Below are 25570 nucleotides of genomic sequence, written 5' to 3' on the forward strand. Positions count from 1 at the left end.
GGACAGTCCCGGGCTCCTGGCATGTGCTCTGCAGGGAGGAGCGAGGCTCCGACTGCCCAGGACACAGATGCAGAGCTCCCTCAGCGGGGGGGCGGGGCCTGAGGGCCTGGGAGGGCTGGGGGCAGACCAGCATGACCCCCAAAACCTTCACTGACATCCCACAGTACAACTCTGGGTGCTAGGGAGTCCCGCTCCAGGGGCGGCCACCCGCCAGGCATCATGCCTGGGGGACCCTGGGTGTGTGCGGCCACGAGAACACCCCAACCCAGCCCCACAGTTGTGCCAGAGACAGGCCATCTGCCCGGGCAGTGACATGGGGACCTCTCCCCAGCCCAGATAGCGCTGTCCGCACATGTGCTCCCATGGCAAGTGTCAGCCCGGGAAGGTGCCAAGGCCCCTGGCCCAGCAGTGGACAGTGGCTATGGGGGACAGGGCGGTCGCCGGCAAACCTGCAGGGAGCCCTCCGCCTGTCACCGGCTGGCCAGCAGGCCATGCTTTGACTATCACGCTGGGTCAGAAGGGCTCTTCTGGCAGGGCGGTGTGCAGATGGGGCAACGGAGGCCCAGAGGCCCCGTGGCTCTCCCAGCCCTCGGATACCGCTCTTGAGCAGTGAAGATGACCCTTGAAAGGGACAGGGGCCTTGGGCCTGGTCCAGCACGGTCCTGACCCCCCAGCCCCCCACAGCTGCCTGGGCACGGGCAGAGGCCCATGCTGCCGACACCCCGGCTTGGGTCCCTGCAGGAGCTGGGAAAGGGGTGGCACCTACTCCCAACACGAGGAAGGCAGGCAGAGCCAGGGTTTGGGGGCAACCGGGGCCGCCGAGAGAAAGGGAGGAGTGGACAGCCTCCCAGTCGGGCTCTCTGGACTCCAAGCCCTCCGCACCCTTTCCCGAGCCCGTTTCCTCCCCTGTAAAGCGGGTGAGCAGCCACCCACATACCACGGTGTTGCTCAGAGAAGTAAACAAGGCAAGTGCCATCCCTGGGCCAGGGTCAGCACAGAATGTCATTATCCCGAGCACCATAGGTGTGCTCCTGGCCTGAGCTAGAGCCAGGGACTGGCCCTGGCCTCCCGACCTCGAGGCCACCTGTGGCCATAGGACCCGGAGGAGCGCTGGGCAGGCTGGACCCGCAGCGTGGCCGGTGCTGGGGACTGGCCTCACAGGGATCAGGTTGGGACCTGTGCCCTCAGCAACCGATTACACAGGTCAGGAGCCACATGGAGGAAGCCTGCCCCGGCACCAGGGTCAGGCCCACAGCTGGGGGGCAGACTGCAGGCTGGGACCCTGAAGGGGACGTGGACCAGGGCAGGGGGCAGCCAGGGGCAGAGGGCACCGGCAGGGGTCACGGAAAGCTGGCAGCACAAAAGCCCCAAGGAGGCTCTGGAGGGGGTCCGAGGTCCGCAGGAGACGGGCCTCCCTCCTTTCCGTGTTGGGCCCGGGGGGAGCTTGGGCCCCTCCCCACACTCTGTCCTCAGACCTCAGAGCAGCTAGCTCTCCCCACGAGCCACCTCCTTCCTTCCGGCATGGGCTGGGGTCAGGGAGGCCAGGCGGGGGCGCCGCAGATGTGGGGGTCATCAGTGGCTCTGTGGGGGCAGGGCCCCGGAGATCTGAGCCATCAGGGAAACTGAGGCCAGGAGAGGGACAAGGAGCTGCCAGGGCCTGGGGGGAGGGGCCGGGGCCCAGAGCAGAGACCTGCCTCAGGCAGCTCCTCTGGATCGTTCTGGAACACGAAGCCCCAGGCAGCAGGCTGGCCTCTAAGGTCACGCAGAGGTGGTGGATGCGGGGTGGCACCTCTGTCCCTCACACAGACACGCTCCAGGCTCCCACTCCCTCCCCAAAGTCTTCCAGGGGAGGGGACGGAGTGGGCCACGAGGTGCCTGGCAGGGTGCGGGGAAGCTGGGGGGCTGGGAGCAACCCCGGGAGGCTGGTCCAGCCCTGGGGGGGCAGTAGCCGCCTCTGGCAGAGAGGCCCGGTGTGCCTGCTGCCCCCCAAGGCTCCCCCTCCACCACGAGTAGCCCGGGCTGTGGTGTGCAGCAGCTAGGCGCCCCCAGCTGAGCCCCCAGGAACAGAATCCCCTTTCACCGGCCCTGTGGGTGGTCCCAGCCCGGCAGCTGGGGGTGGGGTGGGAGAGAGGGGCCAGGCTCCATGACAATGGGACCAGCTGTTCTGTGCCCCCCCCCGCCCCCCCCCACTCCGACCCACCCAGGGCAGGCGGCCGGACACTGGCTCACCCCTGCCCTGGCCCATTCTGCCGCCCACTCCCACCCTAAGCCTCAGAGGGGAACGTCCAGCTTCTGGCAGGACCCTTCATTTGGGCAAGCCTAGGAGGCCAGGAGGCCTGGGGGCTGGACAGACAGGCTCTGCCCCAGGCCAGATGTTCCGGGGCGGCTCCTCCAGCTCCAGGGTGCCTCCCCTGCACCCCAGCTGCTCCGCCAGGGAAGCAGGAAGCCTGGGCCCTTGCTCTGGCGGCTGCCCCCCAGATGGCGAGCTAGGTCCAGCAACGGAGAGGTGGGCAGTCCTGCCTGGAGTTGGAGGGGTGGGGTCACCTGGGCCCCTCCTCTGACCCGGCCCCCACCTGGTGGCCCGTCCTGGTCTCCTGGCCCTTCAGGGGCCCAGCCCTGGCCAGCCCCAGGTCAGGGAGGGGGCGGTGAGCAGGCCTTGCTGGGCACCTGCCACCCTGCCCATCCCGGGGGCAGCGGAAGGAAGCAGGATGAGGGTGAGAGCCAGACCTCTAAGCAGCCCGCCCAGGCAGCCCACCATGCCCGCCAGCCCCCACTCTCTGGCCGTGTCGCGTGCCCCCCACCCGCCTCACCCCCCTTCCCTCTGAGCACACGCGGCAGAGAAACAGGCCCCGGCACGCGGGGAGCCAGTTGGCACCCCGTCAAACTAGCAGCCGGGCACGCGGCCAGGGCAGCCAGCCAGCAGGCACTGCCACTCGCTCTGGCCTCCACGCTCCAAGCTCACCGCGAGGCAGCCGGCACCACGTGGCCTGTCGGGGGGCGGGGAACCCCGCAGGAAGGAGATCCCGAGGCGGGCCGCTCAACGGAAGGCAGAGAAAAGGGAGCTGGCGAGGGGGTAAACCGAGGCCCAGGCCGGGAGGGTGCATGCGGTTGCAGGGTCCCCGGGACACACACACACACACCAGCTACCCTCAGGTAGGACCTGGTAGGTCGGCGGGGGGTTGCTCTCCCCTTCAGAGCTGCTGCCCCTTCCCAGGCTCATCTTCGGCCTCGGGCGGGCCCTGCTCCCTACACGCCCGGCGCCCTGGGGGCTGCGTGGGTGCTTAGGAGGCCACATCCTCTTTTCCTCTGTCCTCTGTCCACCTGCCCTGGCCCACTGAGCCCCTCGCCCCGGCAGGCAGGCCCTCCCCCACCAGGCTGCAGGCACGTGGAGCCCGAGGAGGCGCAGGCGGTGTGTGGGGGCTGGTGGAGGGACAGACCACAGACAGAGCCAGTGTCCGGGCTGGCCTGAGAGGGAGAAACGTCCTCAGTGTGGCCTAGCCCTGACCCTCTCCCCGCTCAGGCCACGGTGGAGGCAACTAGGAGGCCCGCACGCCCGCCCGCACGCCCGCGGGGGCTGGGCTGCCCCGCCCCCAGCCAGGTAGACTCTGCTGGTGTGGCCGTTGGCTCAGGGGAAGTGAGTGGTGGGAGGCCGTTGAGGGTGCTGTCTGCAGCCTGCCTCCCACCCCCCTCTCCCCACAGCAGGACAGGGACACCTTCTCCCCGGGCCCCAGGGCAGGTGGCGCTGCCCACAAACCGCCCTCCATGCCGGTAAGGTCCCCAGGGGTGGGACAGAGGGGAAGGGGATATGTGTCTCCTGAAGCAGAGCTGCTGCCCCGACCCTGGGCCACCCTGGCACGGAGGGGAAACTGAGTCAGCCAGCTGGGGCGCACCGTGCACCTGTGGCTGGGCCCGGGTGGGGCAGTGGCCGTTATTCCGTTACTTCGTTATTTTGAGGTGGTCCCGTGGCTGCTGCAGGCCTCCCCTTGCCTGCTCCCCAACACTCGGCTGCACTCCTCCCTCCCACAGACATCCTTCCCAGATGCTCCTGCCAGGGCCAGGAGCTTGCCTGGCGGACACAGAAGGCGGAAGGGCTGGAGGGGCTGGGGGCGGGGGGTGCAGAGCGCTGGGCCCACCCACAGCCGCCAGGCCTCGCGCCAGGGCCCAGCCCCCTCCGCACCGGCTCTCCCCTGGGGAGGCCCCTGAGAATGTGGGGGCAGGGAGCCGGGGGCGGCGGAGGTGAGTGCGGGCCAGGGCGCCTGCCCTGACTGCCCGGGGCCTCGGGGCAGGCCTGGCCTCCCCTCCACCAGCAAAGAGAGCCGCTCCTTATCGCCTGCCCAACATGTGCACTCTGCACAGCGCTTAAAGCCCAGATTATTTTAACAACTGTCCCTCACTTGTCACCTGTCCTGTTTGGAAAACAGCCCCTTTCTTGTTGCACAAAGAGGCTTCTCTGGCTTTCCCGCAGCGCCGGGCGCTAATCTCCCTGCCTGGAACCCGGCGGCGGGCGCGGTGTGTGGGTGCGCGCTCCGCAAACACAGTGCTTGCCGCCCAGCAGTCACTGAGTTACGGCGGTGCCCGTGCCAGGAGCGGAGAGCCCTCCGTGCCCGCTGCCAAATGCCATTACCTCTTGGCGCGCCAGCCAGCGCCGCCGGCCTTAACCCTTCCCGAGCCGCGTGGACGCCAGCAACCGCGGGCCTGAACAGACAGCAGAGAGCTGGGGAAACTGCAGGGAGCCCCAGAGTCCCAGAGGGGCCTCCGGGGGCCTTCCTGCCGGCCGCTCGGCCTGCGCGCACAGGGCCGTGTTCCACGGGGAAGCCAGGGGCCTGGGAGGGGCTCTGCTCTTGGCCAGGCCCCCAAGGTGGCAGCGTGAGCATGCTGACAGCTCTGTCCTCCCCACCCCGCCCTCCAGCTGGCACATCTGGAGCCCATACCTCTCTGGGTCTGGGGAGGTGGGTGCAGCCCGGCCCCGGCCCGCCCAGCTGTGTTCCACATTTCCTCGGCTCCCCCAGAGCCCTCCCAGCCCCACCTCCTTCCCTCCCTCTCTGCCCATCTGTGGTGCACATCTGGCTAGGACCACTGCCTGGTGCTCCCCCCCCTTTCCACCCAATTACCACCTCCCCTGTGGGGGCTTCCTCGGCAGGCCACAGCAGGGGAGCCCCTCTTCTGGCCCCCGCCGCGGACTTACCTTCATGGGAGTGGGAGAACCAGATCTGGGATGTGGCGGGGTGGGAGGCGCGGTAGGCCTGCTCTGAGGGGGCTGGGGCGGGGCCGCTGGGGTGCGCGGGGGCCGCTGAGCCCAGGCTGCCGGTGAGAAAGCTGCCCATGAAAGAGGAGGCTGGAGAGTTCCCCATCAGGCGGCTGCCGGCTGTGGACACAGGGGGCAAGAATGAGTCTGAGCAGGGCAGGCCCACCAGGAAGCCCTGCCCCGGTGCTCTCTTGGGCCCCCAACTCCCGGGGCTTCTGTCTTCAAATAGCCCAGAGGCCCTCCGACAGGTGCGCTCAGGGTCCAGTGCCCTCCGGTGACTGTCTGCACTCCTGCCGCCCCCTCCCCCACCCTGGCAGCCAGATGCCAAGCCCTGGGCCTGTGGGGAGCAAGCTGCTCTGCGGGTGGGCCTTCTCTGCAGAGGTAGAGCCCCCGACTCTCCCAGGCCATGGTCCCTCCACCAGCGGCCAACCTGCCAGATTGCTTTGCCCACACCTCCCGGAGAGCTCCAGTGTCAGCGGAGGCCCTGCTCCAGCCCTGCGGGCCCCGCAGCCTCTGCCCACCGCCCGGGCAGCACCGGGGGGACCAGCCTCTCCCCACAGTAGGGTCTCAACTTTCTCCCCCCGGTCCAACCGACTGACTCCTCAGCCCCGTCCCAGGTGAGCGAGACCGAAATGAAGGATGAGAGAAGCCTGAGGAGGAAGCTAGGCCTGCTTTTCACAGCCCCGGGGGTCTCTTGGGGTTCTGGCCAGGCCGGCAGGCGGGCGCCCTGTCATCTGCCTCCCAGGACCCTCTGTGCTTCCGCCGGTACTGGCCTCGCGGCCCTCCAGGTCCACCTGCACCCTCGCCACTGTGTCCCCTCTCTGCCCAAGTCCGGCCCACCGCCAGGCTGAGCAAGCCCCCCTGGCTCTCCATGCCGACCGGGCATTTGCGTTCACAGACCGCTCTTCGAGGAGCGGCCCCCGGTGCCTGGCGGGTGGTTTAGGGCTGCACCGCACGGCCCCGCTCTGGCCACACCTTGTCACCTCTGTTCCACGGGCAGTGAGCCTGGCTTGGGACCATCCCAGGGGACGGGGAGCAGGGACCTGGGGGCTCAGCACCCTGTGGGGCTGGGTGTTGGGGCCCGGGGGGTTCACGGTGGCTCTGGGGGTCCTGCCAAAGGTGAGTCAGGGCAGCCGTTTCCCAGCCTGGGAGGCAGGGGGAATTTGTGAATTTGTGATTCCTCACCCAGCCTGGCGTGGCCCTGGGAGCTTCCCAGACACGGGGTGACTCAGCATGGAGGAGGCAGGGCCCAGAGCAGGGGAGAGGGAGGGGCTGCCCCGGGGGGGACCCTGCCGGCCTCCCGCCCTGCCAGAGTGTGAATGGGACGTTACGGAGGAAAGGGGCCTTTCCTGGGCGTAGGCCACGGAGGCAGGTCTGTGAGCTCCGGCAGGGGCACCGGGCTACACGCTGACCTCTGTGGTGGGTGTCAGGCTGCACGGAGACCCTGAGCGGACCCAGGGGCAGGGGACGAAGGTGCCTAGGAGCCAGGGACTTCCCGGACCGCAGGGCTGGGACTGCCATGGGCCGCAGCCAGACAACAGGCGTCCAGCCAGTGGGGGGGGACTCTGGGCTGGGAAGGGAAGTGTTGGCCTCCAGGGGCCGCGGGTGGAGGGGCAGGAGTGGGAGGGCGGCCCCTGCTGGGCTCTAGGGACCCTGGGGGGGCCATGCCTGGGGGATGAGCAGGCCTTTTCCTGCCTCGCCCAGGCTGGGCCCGAGTCTCCCAGGGCTTCCCACCCCCGCACCCTCCCAGGGAAGTCCCTCCCACCCTGCTCCTCCCGGGACAGTGGGAAGCAACCGAGTCCAAGAGTCGGGCCTGGATTAAGGATTTCTCCAGGAGCTCAGCCTGAGAAGCCCGCACCTTGAGCTCTCCCACACCGCGGGGGCGAGGCGGCGGGCCAGGCCCCAGGCTGGGCGGGAAGTGAAGCTCAGAGTCCCACCGGGCCCTCTGGCCCTCGGGTCCAGGGAAGCTGAGGCTTGGAGGTGGGTCCCGCACAGGGTTGCCCACTCCTGGTGCTCCTACAGAGGCAGCAGGCAACCTCTGAAGAGCCCCCCACCCAAGGGTCACCCACCTGGGGCCAGGACAGATGGGGAGCAGGCCCAAGGCCCGGTGGGCTGTCCTAAGCTGAAACCTGGGTTGGGGAGGTCCCAGGACATCATGGCCCTCCCCCGGGAGACTTATCCTGGCTCTGGGTGGAGACTCTCATGGGTGCCCTGTTCTGACGCCATCTCAGAGGGGGTCCCACTGCACGGAGGGGGGGGGCGGGGAGCAGCTCAGCTCAGCCAGCCCCTGGTCTTGGCTCCACAGAGCAGGAGACACACCAGTGACAGGCGGTGCTTCCTGCTGAGCCAGAGCCCCCGAGCCTGGGGCCGACCTCCCCCACAAAGCCTGTCTCCTGATCAAGGGGACCTTCTTGGGGACCCTCAGAGAGCTGGCTTCTCAGAGTCCAAGGAAGGGAACCATGCCCCCAGAGCGTGGGGAATGAAGGGGGTGGGACAGCGTGCCAACCCAGCCCCTCCCCCACCCCCTGGCCCTCAGGGCCACCCCTGCCCTCCTGCTCTAACCCAGCTGCCCCCAGTGGGCCCCGGGCCTGGTGGTCTGGCTCAGACCGTCCACCTGGGAGCCTCTCTCCACTCTTTCCCTTTCATGTTGAAAACAGAAGAGCCTCGTCATGCAAATATGATGTCTGCATCTTCACTGTAAAATGCACGCAAGGAAGGAAGCAGGGGTCCCTGGAGACCCCAGGCCCCAAGAGCACACCACAGTGCCCTAGGCGCACGTACCCTCGCCCTGACGCAGCGCCACAAGGGACTTCCGCCGCCCCCCACTGCACACACCGACACCCCATGCCCTGAGCCACCGCGAGAGACTCCCTCCTAAAACCCCAGTCTGCAGCGCCAGGTCCCAGGGGGACTCCCACACCCCCTGACCCGCAGGCCAGTCCCCCCGGCCTGGAACATGTGCCGTGGGGCTCCACACTGCTTGCTTGGAAGGGTTCAATCCCTCCACTGCCACCCTGGCCTAGCAGCTGAAGGTCCTGCAGGCCTTGTCAGGTGGGCTGCAATGGGGGGTGGCGGGAGCGGGCTGATGGCCCCTGGAGCCTCCCCTACCCTACCTGGCTCTCACTGTCACCTCCACCTCCAAGGAGTCTGGAGATGGCAGCGTGCCTGGCCAGCAGGGGCATGGGCAGACCTGGCTGCCACCCCCCAGCCCCTCCCGCCAACCAGTAGCCAGCCCCAGACAGAGCGTGAGCAGAGGCGGCCTGGGCCCCGGCCAGGGCTGGAGCCTCACGAGCCAAGTCTGGCCGGGAACTGGGCTGAAGGCTTCTTTCCTCTTGGCAGGGTCCTTGCCCACGGACTGCTGCGGTCACCAGCCCGGGAAGGGACAGTGGGAGCCCGGAGCAGCAGGGAAGGCCAGAGAGGTGCTTGGTTAGGACGCCTCCGCCCCCAGCTAGGAGCCCCGATCCTGGAGCCATCCGCCAGCCCCTCTCAGACCAGGGGCTCTACAAACCTCACACTAATTGCTTTCTCGCAGTCCCGGACGGCAGGCCCACCCCACCACGGGGCATTGTTCATCTGGACTCCACGGTCCCAGGTACCTCGACTGGGGTTTGAAGGAGGCCCATCCGCTCTGAGGCTGCCCCAGCCCCTCCAACGTGCACGGTCCAGCTGGCCACTCCCCCGGGGTTCTCGGTCCGTTCTCATCACAGATATGGCACATATGTAGGATGGCCTCAGGAAAGGGGCCTGGACGCAGTGTGAGGTGTCCACAGGGCCAGAGGCAGGCCATTCTGTGCTGCACATTCTGCACGGCCCCCGGGCCTGGCCAGCCCAAGCTGGGGTTTGCAGCCCCAGACACAGGGCTCCCGTCCCAGCTCCAGCACCGCCCGAGCTCTGCCTAGTACCCCACGGACGCCTGGCCTGGGCACCGGGCTGGCTGAGAAAACTGCTCCAGGGGCCAACATGCCTGGGAGGGCTGCCTGACACCCCCCAGCGGCCTGGCTCCCCAGGCCCAGCCTCGACCCCGAACACCATCTGACCCCACGCCCCAAGGCCCAGACAACCTGGACTGGGAAACGGGCCGTGCCCGGCCCCCGGCTGTGGCGGCCGCTTCCCTCCCAGCTGCCCCAGCCGGATGGAGCCGGGCTGGAATGCCCTGAGCTCCCTGAGAATCTTGAGTGGCTGCTGAGCCCAGCCTTGGCCCACAGGCTTCTGGGCAGAGAGGACAGCACCCAGCTGCATCGGCCCTGGCAGGGGGGCCCCACGTGGCCAGGCAAAACTGAGCACAGCCGGGTCTTCCGCCGCCGCCCTGTTTGCCAGGCCTACCTGCCACGGCCCAGAGCACAGGTGGGGCCGGGCGGAGCCCCCAGTCCAGGGGCCGCTGAGACCGACCGGCAGCAACGCAGGTGGCCCTGGGCCATGCAGCCTGAGTTTGGGGCTCCAGTACACCCCAGGCGGCCAGGTGCCCACAGTGCCCCTGCACCCGCTCTCTATCCAGCCCCCACCTCCGCACCAGGCCGTCCTGCGGTGGGGGCACCAGGAAGTCTGTCTCCTCACTGCGACCCCAGGCTGAGGGCGGAGGGAGCAGAAGGTGGGGAAAGACGGGCAGACAGAGGGCCTCAGAGAGCTGGGCAGAGCGAGCATCTGCTTTCCCTTGAGCGAGCCACAGGGACAGCGTCCTCCCTTCCCGGAAACCAGGATGTGTTGTGAAGAAAAGGCCAAGATGGCTGCGGCCGTTCCTGAGGGGCAAGCCCCTCCGGGGCTCTCAGGGCTCCTGTGGCTTCCCGAAGCCCGGCTGACCAGCTGTTGGCCCGGGGCTCCCCAGCTCCGCACCCACCAGCTCCCGCCCTCCCGCGCATACTTGCTCGGGCTCCCCACGTCCCCCAGGCCCTGCAGGGCTCACCTGGGCGTCAGGGACACCCGACTCCCCTGGGGGCGCCCCTGGGTCTCGCCCAGCACACCAGAGGCCGCTGAGACACTGGAGGGACGGGAGGCCTGCCTAGAGGACCAAAGGGCCCCTCCTGTGCCGAGTCAGGCCTAGAGGGAGCTGTGGAGAAGAGGAGGCAGGAAGGACGCGCAGCCCACTGCATGGACCAGACCACAGCCCTCTCGTTCCAGGACGGGGAGCAAGGAAGGAGAGTGTCCAGCTGGTGTCCAGCCTTTAGTCCTGCAGGGACGATGAAGCAGAGGCCTCGGTCCAGCCAGCTGGAAAGCAGGGGGGAGGGGGACAGGGATGGGGAGACCAGGCCCTGGAGGGAGGGGTCGCTCTGGGACTGCCCCTACCAGGAAGCCCAAAGTGCCACAACACGGACCTCGGAGTCTGTGCCACACGGCGGCCCACGGGGCCTGCTCTGGGTGTACTCGATCTGGAGGCTCCAGAACGGTCCCGGCTGGGCTGGAGCCCACCACTGGCCCAGGCAGGAGGTGGGGGTGCGCACGGGCAAGCACGCACACACGCGGGGGCAGAGGGGCGGCAGCGGAACCGTGTGTGGGCGTGCGTGCGGGCGTCTGGGCGTGGCCGCGTGGCTAGGAGTGTGCACACCTGGCTATGGGTGTGGGTGCTGGTGCGGGCTCAGTACGAGCTCTGGGTATGGATGTGGACACGTGGCTCTGGGCGTGGACACGTGGCTCTGAGCGTGGGCGGTGGTGGTCTTGCGTGAGCGGCCTCTAAGACCCGCTTCCCAGGGTCAGACTCCCACCAAACTGGTCCCCGTGCTGGCCCGGACCGTGGACGAGGCTCCTGGCCTTTGGTTCTGTCTGCCCCCGGGCTGACATGGGAGGGGGCAGCAGGCTGACCGGCTGACTGGGTCCTGCCCACCTCCTCCTCCACCCTGGGAGGTGGGGGCACATCCAGGCTCACTAGTGGTAGAAGGGAATCCTAGTCTCTAGTCTTCACCAAACTATAGCTTGAACACCCCCAACTCCCGAACTCCATGCTGCTTGGGAGTAGGCCCCTCCCCAGGCCAGCTGCTCAGCCCCCAGCCACCTGGACCTGAACGTGGCTCCGGGAGTTGTGTGGATGCTGGGGGACAGGTGGCAGGCCACGTGGCCAGGCCCGCCTCCCCACAAGCAGCCCACCCCCTCTGCAGCAGAGAAGTGGCTTAGACTGGCACGAAGCCCTCTCCGATGGGGGATGCCCCTCTGCAGGGCCAGCCTTGCTGGGCAGCCTCTCTAGGAACCATGCATTGTCCAGATCTGGGCAGCCCCCTCTGCCACAAGCTGGCAGCCCCCAGACGTTGGCCTGTCCAGCACCATTCACTCACTCGGTCTGGCCAGACACAGGCCCTGCCCCGCCTCGAGCCAGCCCTCTGCCACCACGGCCCCGGGAGTCCCCGAGCACTCCTCCCAACGATCCCAGCAGCCGTCCACAAACCGAGATGGTGGCTGGACAAGACGAGGAGCCTGAGACAGGCACAGGGAGAGAGGAGGGACAGAGAAATGGAGGAGGCAGGAATGTGAAGCCGTGGGGGAGCCTCCTGGCGGGCCCAGCCCTAGGAGGTGGAGGCAGCCCAGGCTGAGGGGCACCCGCCCAGAAACATGAGTGTGTCACATGGGAAGCCCCTCTCCAATGGCCCAGGAGAACCTTCCAGAAGCCCGGGTTGGCCCAAAGGCAGCAGTTCTCAGGCCATAATAGGAAAATTCTGTGGTTGCTGAGCCACCCAGCTGACAAACGTGGAGGCAAGATGACAGGGGAGGCCCAACCACCAATAGGCCAGAACTAATAAAAGAAAAGGAAAATCGGATATAAGTCTGCTTCTTATTAAAAGGGTAAATTTAGCCCTTTGGCTGGGCAAAGGGGCCTCCCTCGGACTCAAGGCTGAGAGTGACTCATGGGGCCCCTCGGCCGGGGGGTCTGGGCAGCAGCGGCTGAGAGCCACCCCCTCTTTGCTCCCTCCTGCTCTTCACGCAGCCTTCCTTCCCTGCACACTCTCCCCGGCAGGCAGCCAGCACCTCCCCCTCCAGGACACTCCTGAGGGCAGGCAAGTGGGGGGGGTGTGGGGAGGTGGCCAGGGCTGGTCACCACCACCCCCTGAACGCCCCCAGCTAGAAGAGCATCCTCGGCCAAAGCAAGGCACCTCCCTTCCCACCATCTTGAAAGAAGCCAGCCGCAAGGAGGTGGACGCTCTGGCCTAGACGCTGCTCTTCTGCCCCCGTGCCCTGGGCCCAGGCCCCCAGCCCCTCGAGCTTTGCCTGGATATGCCCCATGTTAGCTGTGGGCAGACGGAGGCCCAGGCAGGTCTGCTCACAGGGTTTGGTCTGACAAGGTCACACCAGCACAGGATGGACTCCAATGGAAGGCTCCGTGCCTGTGGGTGGGGAGTGTGCCCTGCTGGCCAGCCCTCCCCATTGCCAAGTGGACCCGGCCATAGTGTCCTGCATAGCCTGGCACCAGACTGGTGTCCAGTGAGTGTGATCTTTCTCCTCCCTCTCCAACCTCATGAAGGAGACATCGTTGCCTGCATTGGGCAGAGGCTCCAAGGTCAGCACCGCGGGAGAAATTAAGGGGTAGGAGACGGGTGCTGGATGGAGGCCACTTGGGGTCAGGCTCACTACCATCTTGTACACCCGCCTATTCTGTGGATTCATCCATACGTCCATCCATCCCTCCCTCCTTCCCTCCATCCATCTTGCCATCCATCCCTCCCTCCATCCATCCATCTCTCCCTCTATCCATTCCTCTCTCCATCCATCCATCCCTCCCTCCATCTCTCCATCCATCCATCCCTCTCTCCATTCATCCCTCCCTCCATCCATCCCTCTCTCCATTCATCCCTCCCACCCTCCATCCATCTCTCCATCTTCCATCCATCCCTCCCTCCGTCTCTCCATCCATCCATCTCCCTCTCCATTCATCCCTCCCTCCATCCATCCCTCTCTCCATTCATCCCTCCCACCCTCCATCCATCTCTCCATCCATCCATCTCTCTATCCATCCCTCCCTCCATCCATCCGTCTCTCCATCCATCCGTCTCTCCATCCATCCCTCTCTCCATCCATCCATCCCTCTCTCCATCTCTCCATCCCTCTCTCCATCCATCCCTCCATCCCTCCCTCCCTCCCTCCATCTCTCCATCCATCCATCCATCCAACCATCCATTCATCCATCCATCTGATTATCCCTCCCTTATGGGTAGTCACAACCCCCAGACCAAGTTACACAGTTAGTCCCTCTCCTGCCACCCCTCAGTTTACCTGGAGGCCACCCCTGTTGCATGCCCACCTGGGTGCCAGCCGTGGAGCGGGCCCCAGCCTCCTCACCCCCTCACCCCAGGCTGTTGGCCGCAGAGGCAGTTTCCTCGGCCCTTGGAGCCAGACTAGAGCCTCACCAAGATTGGCCTCTTGCTTCCGGCAGGGTTCATAAACCCCTTTGCTTTCCTAAGTAAATGCAGGACTCTCGCCCTGCCTGGAGGCTGGCGGTTTCGGGGTGGGGCACTTAGAGGCAACACATCTTCCCAGGGTGAGGAAGTCTTGGCAAGACTCTTCAGAGAACACCCCACATCCTGCCCCAGGTCCAGCCACAAGGCCCAGAGGCTGGGCTGGCTTGGGTGGGTGTGCAGGGATCTGAAGACCCATCCCAAAGACACCTAACAAGGCTATAGGCTGAGCCAGGCACCCTGCGCCCACACCCAGGCGGGACAGGCCCTGGTGTGTGTCGGTGAGCTCCATGGGGGCAGGCCAGGGGACAGGGACAGCTGTGTGCCCTGGGGTCATGACCTCCAGCTGTGGGGTCAGCTACCATGTTGGGCTGGGAGAGCTTTCCCTGGCTACTGAAAGCATTCAGGCCAGCTTCTGCTCCCTCATGCCTGAGAAGGACCGGGGACCAAGGGCCTGACTCGCAGCAGAGTCCTGGTGTGGGGCCAGGAGGGGGACCCGAGATCACCACAGGTCACTGCATGGACCAGCCTCTGGTCTCTGAGAAAGAGAGACCAGTTCTTTCTCAAGAAGTTCTGTGGGTCCCTGATGCCAGGGTCAACTTTCTGTCCTTGTTTCTCTACCCACTCCTGCAGGTATGGTTTGATCTAGCCACACCGGGGCTCACCCTCTAAGGCTGCCCCTTCCTGACTCTTTATTTCTCAAGACTCAGTTGGCATCCAGCCTCCTCTGTGAAACCCAGCCTGACTCCACGCAGGGCTCTCCATTCAGCACCCGGCCATGCCTTCAAGTGGGCTAAACACCCATCTAGCCCCTGTAGAAGAGGCGCAGGGCCAGGCGTGCGCCCCGGGTGAGTCCAGGGTCCCAGCAACTCAATCCTATGGAGAACAAAGTAACAGCAAAGGGCTGACCCAGATGCCCCGGAGAGCAGGGGTGTGGGCAAGGTGGGGTGGCCAGAGGGACACTAGGATGAGGCCACCTGACCCCAACCCCCCTCGAAAGCACACGGCCACCTGTGGGCCCTGACAAGGGCCCAGCTCAGGAGGGGGGCCTCTCAGCCTCAGGGGTTTGCTCATGGCCAGGTAGGGGAGGCCTGAAGCAGGGGAGACTGGCAGGAAGGGCAGAGAGCCAGGGAGCACCCCAGGGCAAACGCACACACACAGGAGAGCCTGGGGACACGGAGAGGAGAAGCCACAATGAGCATGTGAGAGCCGGCAAATGCTCTGTGGGATGTGAGCTAGGGCGGCCGCAGGGAGGGAGATGGAGAAAAGGCTGGGGTCTAATTAACGAAAAATGCTGTTTATTTCTCAGGGAGATTGCATCGCCGTGCAGGGGTGGTGTGGGGGGAGCTGCCGGCAGAGGAGGGGGCCCCGGGGCAGCTGCCAAGCCTATGCCCTGGGCCACGTGGGGGCCTAGAGGTGTCCTGCCAAGAGAGCTGAGGTGACTCGCCCGAGAGCCACCAAGTGAGACCAAATCCCCAAGGGGCCCGGGGAGGGAGACTGGATCCGGGCCTGCCCAGCACCCACACCCAACGCTCCGCTCCCAGCAGACAGGGACCCGGGCCTCTCCTGGCAGAGACATCCAGGGAGCCCGACCTTCTGACGGGCCCGCCCTCCGCACCCCATCCCGGCCTTCCCCACTGCCTCTCAGGCCCCGGGGCCAGAAGCAGGGAAAGGCCTGGCTCCCCCGGGGGCTGTCACTGGCTCCTGGCGCAGTGCTCGGCCCACAGTGCTCGCGGGACAGTGCGGCAGGCGCGGGGTGGGGTGCGCGCCGTGCGCTCTCTGTGGCCTTGCAGTTTCTTCTAGCAGTACCGCTGCTCCGACGAACCACCCCGCTCCCTTAGAAGTACAGAGATGAGGGCGCCTGGGTGGCTCAGTCGGTTAAGCGACTGCCTTCGGCTCAGGTCATGATCCTCGAGTCCCGGGATTGAGTCCCATATCGGGCTCCCTGCTCGGCGCGGAGTCTGCTTCTCCCTCGGACCCTCCTCCCTCTCATGCTCTCTGTCTCTCATTCTCTCTCTCGCAAATAAAAAAAACAAAAAACAAGTACAGAGATGAGGCGTTCTCATCCCAGAAACAGTAAGCCTAAGGAGAGGGAAAACCTCACTTCTCAGAGGTAGAACCATGGTGTTTCTGGGCACCCTTGAGGTGCAGGGCAAGATGAGCAGCTCTGGGGGTGGGCGAACCGCAGCCCACGGAGCTGAGACCCCCAGGAAGAGGAGCAGGCCTGAAGAGGACAGGTGGCCTCCAGAACGGGGCCGGATTGGAAGCCAGCCCAGGGGAGCCCATGGGGGGGTCGGGCCTGGGGCAACCCGGCAGGAATTTCCACCGGAGGGAAAACGCAGCAGCGTCCCCTGCAGCTCGCACCTCAGCGTCCAGCCCTATGCTCCCCGGCTCCCTGAGGCCTGGGGCCTGCAAGGGGCCAGGGCGAGAGGCACTGGGGCAGAGAACCAGCCCTGGGCTTCCAGCCCTGAGGCCTATGCTTCCACATTGCTCCCAATGTGACCACAGGGCAAGCAAGTGGTCCCACTGAGCTCTGCCACCAGGACGCCGTCTGCCCCAGGGGACTTGTCCCCGAGCCTAAGAACTGATCTCCTCGCCCCAATTCACAGCCTGGGCTCCAAGCAAGTGTTGCGTGCAGAAAAGGCTCTACTGCCAAAGGAGGGAAGGGGCTTTGTGCTGGGCTGCCCGGACAGGACAAGGTCCCCAAAGAGCACCTCCCACGCAGCCTCAGGGGCTAGGGGCCACAAACGCACCATGACCTCTGGCTCCCTGTCCAGTGGCCAGGCCCAGGGCCAGCTCCCTGCTCCTTGGGGGGACTCAGGGCCTGGCGAGGCTGCCCAGGGTCTGCCCTGACCTGCCCTGGCTCCAGGGGGCTGGGGGGGGGGCGGGCAGGTAAGCCCAGGCCACCTGCTGACCTCACCGGGGCAGGCACCTGGTTCAGGAACAGCAGGAAAAAGCGCTGCGCGGATCTCACAGTGCCGCATCCCCGTCACCCAAGCCACAGCCGGAGCCCTGGGCTCTGTCCGCACGGTGAAACTCGAACCCGGCTCATTCATCAGACAAATGATTACGGAGAGCGACCGCCACGTGTGGGCTCACCCACTCAGCGCGGCCCAGCCTGGAATCCGAGGAAACCACAGGCCAGGCACCCTGGCCTCCAACAACGGCCCTTGGATCTCTCGCTGACCCGCACTGTCCTCGAGGCCATTTTGGGGCCAAGTCACCGGCCTGCTGGTGGCACGTCTTGGAGCGGACATCTGCCGTGCTGCCGTGGACAACGTGCCCAGCCCACAGAGGAGCAGGTCCACGTTTATCTGGGGGCCCTCCACGGAGCAGGCAGCAGGCTTTCGGAGGGACAAGCCAGGGTGGGGTCACTGTGAGGAAGCGATGCCCCAGGGTTGTGGGGCAAGGAGGGGGCTGAGCTGGACAAGAGGGGAGAGAGGCTGAGAGGGAGGGCATTCTCCGGTGGTCTGACCAGGTCCCATGCAGGGAGCCCGGGAGTGTGGGGGGACGAGGGGGACCACCCCTGGGGCCTGCAGCTGGGCCTATCAGGGCAGTTACAGCCTCAAGAGGGGTCCAGATCGAGTGGGGCTCCCGACGACCCCTGACCCCTGGTATTCATGCCTTTATGTAGTCCCCTCCCCTTGAGTGTGGGTGGGATTAGACTCACTTCTACAGAACCGCTGTCCCCAGCCAGCCCCCAGTAAGGAACTGAGGCCTGTGGCAGCCCTGGGGGGAGCTTGCAATGGGGCCCCCCACCGCTGAGCCTTGAGATGCCCACAGCCCTGGCCGACACCTTGACTCGGACTCCTGACCCACAGAGAATATGAGGTAATAACGTTTGCTGCTTTAAGCTGCCAAATTTGGAATGATTTGTTACACAGCAATAGCTAACTAATACATAGAGAAGCCACAGAACCGGGTGGGGAGGGGTTTTGCTGCACGTACAGTGGAGCCCAGAGCAAAGAAGGAACCTTCAGGAAGGTCCAGGAGGGGAATCAGCAACTCAGGGCACAGATCTGCCTCCTACAGAAAAGCCGGAAATCCGGGTTAAGTTCCCCCCAGTCCCACCCTGGCCAACGGCAGCCTCCTGGCCCCGGCGACACAGACACACAGATGCACCCCCAGCACCCCCCGCACCCCAGCTTCCCTTCAAGCGGAGCCCAAGGTCACCCCAGCCCTTGACCACTGAAGGCACCAGCAATCGTGGAGGTCCCTGTACGGGATCTCGTCCTGGCCCCCTCCCCTTGCGTCTGGCATTCCAAGGACCGTTTGCTCATCTCCCACACAAGGGTCCTTCTTTCTTCATCATTTCGGGTTTCTACTAGGTACTTGTCACCAAATCTACAACAGGTCATGAAGAATGGGATAGTCTCATGTACAGCTTCCCAACTTTTCTCAATCTCATCTGTATTCACACACACTAAGGACTTTTTAAGAGCTGGCCTAAAGAAGCACTACAACTTAATTTAGATTTAATTCTACTGTTAATTTAAAATAAATTAAAAGCTTATTTTTAGGAGACCCAAAGGGATGCAAAAAGTCTCAAAAAGGGGACTGGCTTCAGGCAAAGTGCCTACGAGTGACCTGCTGGCCGGGGTGGCTGGGGCACACAGCAGGCTGAGTGGACAGGACGACTGCCCCACTGGGCAGACCCGGCGTGTCCTGTGGGTGCCAGAGTCCAGCTCCTTTCCGCTCCCTGCCATGCACCCCAGCCAGGGACAAAGGGATCTGCTGTCACTGTCCTACAAGGTGCCGCTGCTGAGGCCAGAAGGCAGGTGGGAGCCCCAGTTCTGCCCTCACCATATTCCCGTCCACACCCGGGTCCCGAACCCGCCACCTGGGGGCCGCCAGGGCCCTGGGGAGTGCTGGGGAGGAGGCATCTGGGCTGGTGCCCTGCTGAGTGCAAGGCGCCTTCCTGAGGGACAGGAACCTGAGCAGGGGGCTGGGAGGGAAGCAAGACTGGGGCAGGAGGATTTGTGAGGAAGGACCTCAGGGAGATGCGCGGGCTGGGGTAGAAGATCTACGAGGCAGAGGGGGGTAGGAAGACCCAGAAACCACCCGAAGCTCAGGGCTCCCCCTGGGGCAGGTGGGCAGTGGAGGGGAAGGGGAGTTGGAGATGCCTCCAGAGGACACACATCTCCCACCCACCATCACCTGGAGCCACCACACACCCAGGCGGGGGTGGCCGGCAGCCCACTGGGGCCTCCCAGCAGATGTGCACGGGTCAGGGGCTGCCCACGGAGAGCCAGAGGAGGGAGGTATGAAGGGAAGGAAGGAAGGGAGGAAGGAGAGAGGGAGGCCAGCGCTGACCTCAAAGTTTCCGGGCCTCCTGTGCTCAGTGAGGACGTGAGCGGCAGAGGACAGAGCCAGCCCACTGTGGGTGGGTGACCCTCCCCGTCTGCAAGTCGGTGGTCGCCACCCGACTTCCCCCCGGGGGTCTCCCCAGCCCCTCTGTCCTCGCTAAGCCTCACTCTCCTTGGCCAAAATCCACCTCAGGTCTGGGCACAGGTGCCTGCCAGGGGTCAGGGTTTGAGGGTACAGAAAAGGGGGAGCAGAAAGGAGGCTGCAGGGCACACCCACAGTGGGGGAGGGCTGGAGCGCTAAGGACAAGGAGGGTGGGCTGGGGACAGATGCGCTGGGAGAGGAGAGACCCCAGGCCCACTCACGGCTCAAGGCCGGAGTCCCGGCCCCCGTAACATAGCATCTCTTCACGCTCACACAGAGGAATGAGAGGTAAGAGAGATGCTCACAGAAACATCCCCCCCACCCCCCCGCTGACCCACCCGGGGACCTGCCCCGGGTCATCTGACCAAGTACCCTGGTGCCATCCTGCCTCTGGCCTTGGATGGCCCCCTATGGGCTGCAGAGAGAGATGCTCAGCACCCCCACTCCATCTGTGGGGCTCCCAGACTCGCAGACCGCCTTGCCCAGACCCAGGGTCTCCATCTTCATCCCCGTGATGTCAAACCCTGTGAGAAGCCCCAGACACAACTGACGAGCCCCCATGCCTACAGCCCCCAGAAGCAAAAGCCAGCCAGGAGGATGGTAGGCCCCCAGGGCCAGTGCAGGAGGCAGAACCCGCTTTCTACCTCTGTGCTCAAGGCCACTGGACCTCTGGACAGACCACGGGGAGGGTCTGGAGGGACTGTGACCCATGAAGGGGGGCCCCCAGGAGGTGCCCCATGTGCCTCCCTGCCTGTCCCCAGGGAAGCAGCCCCTCCTGCAAGACGCAGGCACCAGTCACTTTCTTTCCAGGCCTCTGGGCACATCCTGGGGGGGATGTGTACAAGTGTGTGTGTCCAGCCAGCTCTAATGGACTCTAATGGGCTCCGAAGACACAGAGCAGGGGCCGCCGGCTGTCAGATGGCCTGGACACAGCCAGTCCCACCACGCACACCCCCCTGGCCAGGTATCGAGCCAGAGAACCAGGAGCCGGCTCCCAGGGCTCGAGGTCCAAACAGCAAAGCGGCACCGCGTGAAGGGCCTGCCTGCCCGGGATGGAGATGCCACGGAGGGCAAGGGGGGAGACCCACGGCCCCTGCCTTCTCTCTGCTCCCGTGTCCCTCATTTTCCTTTGGCTGGTGGCCCCCACCCCACCCCTGAGTCCAGTGCCCGCGCAGCCACCCACCAGGAGGAGAGGGGCAGCCCTCCCCAGCATCCCTCCTCACCTGCCACTGCCCTAGGACCCAGGTGAAGCCTCTGGCTTCTGCCCCCAACCCCCGCCGCCGGGGGTGACACTAACAGGGGGACAGCTCACTCTGCCAATCTGTTTAGGGCTGACACCTTTTAAAATGTGGCGCACACAGCTCGGGAGCCTCTGTCAGTGACAGAAGATGCTTCTGGAAGGTGAGGAGTTGCTGACCTGGCCCCCGGGAGGTGTCCACACAAGCTGGGGACATGCAGAGGGCACTGCCAACATGCATGGCCCCGTGAGGCGCTCAGGTTTGGGGGCAGGGCACCTTGGTTTTCAGTGAAGGGTCAAAGCAGACCCTGGCACATCTCCCACCCCTCTCTCCCCAACTCGGTTCTCCCAGAGAGGGTCCTTATCTTCCCTTTTCTCCAATGTGGGAGTGAAATTGCAGGGGAAAAGCTGAACGAGGCTCTCCTCATACCCACAGGCATGTGCATGCCACCCAAGCGTGGCACACACACCCACCTCGGGGCCCCCACCGTCCTGGGTGGCCCAGCTCCGGCAGGAATGAAGGGACGAGGACACCCCAGACTCAGGACTCTGCAGCCCCACGGGAAAGGGCACCAACCCCACCAACACTGGTCTGGGGAGCTGGGCAGGGGCTGCTGCGCGGCCTGGGGGCTCAGGGCACCCAGGAGGTCAGGGCCTGGAGGCCACGCAGCACATGGGACAGGAGATGGGCTGGAGGCCCAGGGAGGCCCTCCACGGAAGGAGAGGTGGAGTCTGAGCAGAATGTGGGGGCACGTTCAGGGCTAGGGGGGCCCGGGAAGAGCTGCACGGCAGAATCACTGGGGGGCTCTGAGAGTAGGTGAGGCCAGGCCCCGGTGGGACCAGCTGCAGATAGAACGTGTGACAAGCCTGGGCACCGCGGCTGTGTCAGCCGCCCCCTGGAGAACGGGCTGGGCTGGCTCCAGGAGGGGCAGGGAAGGGGAGCTGAGAAGGGGCCTGGGCCAGCACCGTGGCCAGAGCCTGTGGGTGGCTGGGCGCAGACGCTGAGTCCTGGGAATGGCGGGAACTTGGTATGGGGAGCCCTTCCTGCAAGGGGAGGCTGGGGTCTCCAGGGGTCCACAGTGAGAGTGGGCACGAAGGAGCCAAAGCAAGGCGCCGGCTCGCCGGGGCCAAGCCGTGCAAGTGAGGGCCCCGAGTGGGCTCCACCCTGGCAGGGGCCCAGGAGCTGAAGGACAGAGCAGGTGGCAGGAAGTGCCGATGCACCAGCATGCACATTCAGGTCACCAGACACCTGGCCCTCCCAGGGGCGCTGGAATGGGATTCCTTGAAGGCTGCTTGTGGGTGAGCGTGCAGACCTGGCCAGTGCCGTGAGCACAGGTGAGCAGGATGCGACCTGCGACCATGCACTGGGGGCACGCGTGAGCTCAGCCCATTGACATGCTGGCTGCCCCCGTCGGGGTCTGCGGGGTGGGCCTCCGCCTCTGCCCACACAGGGAACGGGGGCTGCGCCCAGAAGCACTGCCTGTCGGCACCTGAGGCGGAGCCCGTCCCACGGTGCTGCTGGGTGGACGCCGGGCAGCCGCGCAGGCCCAGCCCACTCCCACCACCACGTCCCCACCCTGGGCTCGGCTCCTCAGGTCTCTTGTCCAGCTGTCCCCGGCGGGCCTTCTTCTCTCCCCTGTCCAGCTTAGCTCAGCACGCCCACCTCCGAGGTGGAGGGGCCGCCCCAGTGCCCGGCCCTGGAGCCGCCTGTGGAAGTCCCGAGGAGGAAAGCCCCTGGCTTCCCTGAGGGACAGGCCGACGGACCCAGCCAAGACCCGCCGTCCAGTCCCGGGAAGATGGCAGGGGCGGTTCAGTCCTTATGTAATTTACGTCAGGACTCTCTCTTTCTTGGCGCGGTGCCCCAAGAAGGCACTGCCCCCAGGCCACCCTCGGGGACCCCAGCCAGCTGCTTAGAGGCTTCTGCAGACAGCTCGCCAGTCCTCTCCCCCCTCCCCATTTCTGGAAATTTCCAGTGGAAAACCAAGTTCCTGCCCTGGGGACGGGGAGGGGCTGCTTCATCTTTCCTTCCGGTTCCAGGCACACAGTGGGTCCCCCCCACCGAGCCTCAAAAGCATTTGCATCTAAAGACACTGGACTCTTTGTTGGGGGGCCGGGAGGGGGGAGGGGAGGGAACCCAACCCACCTGTTCGTTCCCTTCTCCTCCTCCCCCCACCCCAGGTCAGAATGAAAAAAACCACTTCCTGGCTGATCCCATCTGGAACCTAATCGCCCAGACAGCTGCCGCGGCCCTCGGAGACCAGCTCCTGGCTCCCAGCTCGGGCGCCGGACGCCTCCCCGCCAGGCCTGTGCGGCCCCGGGGTGATCGCAGCGCCCCGAGCTCCTCCAGCGCGGCCCGGGGCCCCCCCGGTCGCCTGTCCTCCGGGGGCGGCTGCTCACGGGGCCACAGGACGCACTGATATTATATATTACAAACAGGGGCGGCCCACTGTCAAACAGACCTGCGTGATCTAAATGGTATATTATCCCATAAAAACGTCAGAGCCAAGGTGGAGCGGGAGTGCCACGCTCCGGGGTCCCGAGGCCCCACCTTCTCCCAGGGCTGGGTGGGGTGGGGTGGGGGCTGCGGGACGTTTTCTAGACACCACACGCAGGCTTTGATTATGTCCTGATCCCCAGTCTTTGGTGTGAGAAAGGAGGCCCCAGAGGTTAATGGGGACCGGGGAACCGGGAGCTGTTCCCTAGTGGACGAGCAGAGGTGGGGGGGACATCAGAGCACGTCACCCATCTGCCAAACAGGCGCGTGCTGTGCATCCTGACACTGCAAAGTCACACGTGGAGAAAGTAACGTGATGCTGCAGGAGGACCTGGGGGTGGGGGGGAGGATGCCTCAAGGGGCACCCCGGAGAGGCCAACTCTCCAGGAGGCTGCAGGCGGAGGCCAGTTTGAGAACCTTCTCTGGACAGGTGATGATGCGCCAGGCTGTCCTTCGGAGGGTCCTAGGCCATCTGTCCCGGGGGGCCGGTTTCTTCTCAGAAACTGCCAGAAGTCACTCCCAGGCTGCATGCAGATTGGCCTGGCTCAGGCAAGGACTGAGGACATGAGGCCAAGAGAATGCGGGAGAATGCGCCACGCCAAAGGCTGTGAAGGGTCTTCTTGTGGCACTCTGTGACAGAGACCAGCCCAGGGGCCAGGCAGGGCCCTGGTGTCCCTTCCATGCTGGCCCTCGAGGAGGAGACCAGGGCCCCTGTGAGAAGCCCACACGCTGAAGGAAGGCACGAGCCGGGGGCAGAAATGAGGGAGTGGGGCTGGTGGGAATCCCCAGGGACTCTGGTCAGGCCAATCCAGACAGCTTCCACGCAGGGTCCAGGGGTGCAGGGCAGCTCCCCACTGCTGGGGCCCAGAGATCTCTCCCAGGAGGCAAGCAAGGGGGGCTCCGGGGGGTGGTGACCACGGCCTCTCTCTGCCCTCCTGGAAAGCACTCATTCCCAGTGGTACTGGCTGAACTCTCTGGTGCTTGGGAACCCCCACCCCCACCCCCTGGAGCTAGACCAGGGACATCCTGGGAAGTGTAGTCTTTTAGGAGTTAGGAGGGCCCGCAGGGATTTCCGGGGGCGGTCCACTAAGGAACAACAAGGTAGAGGAGAGACCAAAGGGGATTACCCTGACCCTAATCCCTGGGTGGAAATTCAACATTCCTGGAAGTGGCTGAATGTAGACATCTGCTGCTGAAGACACAACCAATGCTGCAGTTCCTGCCTCGGGTCCTCCCCGCAGTGGCTTCTCAACCAAAGCCGACCCAACTCTTATTTTGGCGGGGAGACCTGGGAACTCCCTAGAGAGGAAAGACCTCCACCAAAGTGTCCCCCCCACTCCTACCCTCCTCTGACCACTGACCCCAGACACCAGGAGAGAAGCGCCAGCTAGGGGACAGGGGCGCTACCTGCCCAGCTCCCGCCGAGGCTGCCGCGCATCCCGCACACTCCAGCACATTATTTATGCTCACAGCCCATTCTGATGACATATGTAAGTTGACAGCGAACATCCTATCAACTTGCTGGAGTGTATCTTGATTGTTAAAACACACTCTTAAAGGTGTACGATCGTTTATCAAATTAAAATAGCCGCACCTAGCCTGTCTCTTTTCTGCCTCCCCTGACCGCCCCCCCCACCTTCAGCCTCCCCCCACCTTCAGCCTCCCTCCTCCTTCAGCCTCCCGGGCATCCTGCCCTTGCACTCAGGCCCTCCTCCTGAGGAGACACTGTCCTGTGCTTCCAGGGACCCCAGGCCCGGCGCCCCCTCCCCACCCTGCCCCAGGCCAGAGCAAGCCCACTAATCGCCAAGAAGTGACAAACGCCAGAAGCCCCACCAATTAAATTTAAACTCATGCAAAGCTCAGTGGCCAGTAAATTATTATTTTTATTAGCTTGAACCAAGTTCCCGTAAGAGAGAAAGTCAACTTGCTCCCATGAATGGCTCTTGTATAATTTATTTAACTCTGTGCTCTTTGCCAAAGCCTGGAATATTTTTAGCTCGTTCTGTTGTTGGATTTGGCTTTTTTATGTGTGTTTCTGAGGGGTATTTTTAGCCTCATCCGTGTTATTCTAACAGACTCCTATGCGTTCCGTCCTGTCTGTGCGGGCTGTTGAACCCAGTCTCGAGGCAGAGGAGGGAGATTTCTAAGAATAACCGGGGCGCATTTGGGGGTGAGTGTTTTCCAGGGGCGATGTGCTATCTGTACGAGGCCGCTCCCTGCCTCGCTGGCTAATTTGTTTTATTACTCACGTGACCTGAATATTCCTATAGGAATATCCTTATAGGCAATAATCAGACATGGGCAGCACAAGCCCCACTGAGAAAAAACCCACATTCCAAAAATGGCTTCGGAGGGGCGGGCAGGGCGGCTGTGGCCGGGCTGGTCTATGCGGCCGCCGGATCCCGGGGCTCTGCAGCGGGGCGGCCCGCTTTGATGTCTGGTTCTGTCACTTCCCGAGCAGGATGGGTAGAGTCTTCAGAAAGTAACTCTTTTCACACCTACTTAATGTTGGTAACTGTTGCAGAAACACCATGGTGTCATTGAGTTAATGAGGTATTTACGAAAATGTATTTTTTTCTTTACAAAAAAATATCACATGATGAGGGAGGGGAACCTTTGATGGGGTCTTTTCACACTAGGAAATTATCTTTCTTCCTCCGGTGTGTTTTGCTTTCTTTCTTTTCGAGGTTGGCAATCAGAAGCGCGTTTTGCAGGGAAGGAGTTTTCCGTACTCCCAACAGAAGGGACCTGCCGCCCTGTTTATTCCCAAGCTC

At 64.5% G+C, this 25570-nt stretch overlaps 1 protein-coding gene across 6 annotated transcripts in view; it reads right to left on the bottom strand.

Moving 5' to 3' along the window:
* Nucleotides 1-25570, bottom strand: part of BAHCC1 (BAH domain and coiled-coil containing 1) — a 49883-nt gene that overhangs the window by 14734 nt on the left and 9579 nt on the right. For 5 of the 6 annotated variants that reach the window (XM_081804256.1, XM_081804255.1, XM_081804259.1 and 2 more), the window contains one exon: nucleotides 5186-5365. In XM_081804256.1, coding sequence (XP_081660382.1) covers nucleotides 5186-5365 — 180 coding nt within the window. Of the gene's footprint in view, nucleotides 1-4624; nucleotides 4696-5185; nucleotides 5366-25570 lie in introns of those variants that run through there. The other variant, XM_081804260.1, reaches the window with a different exon arrangement.

The sequence above is a fragment of the Leptonychotes weddellii genome, chromosome 15 (assembly GCF_054177405.1).
Source record: "Leptonychotes weddellii isolate Sample4059 chromosome 15, ASM5417740v2, whole genome shotgun sequence".
NCBI lineage: Eukaryota > Metazoa > Chordata > Mammalia > Carnivora > Phocidae > Leptonychotes > Leptonychotes weddellii.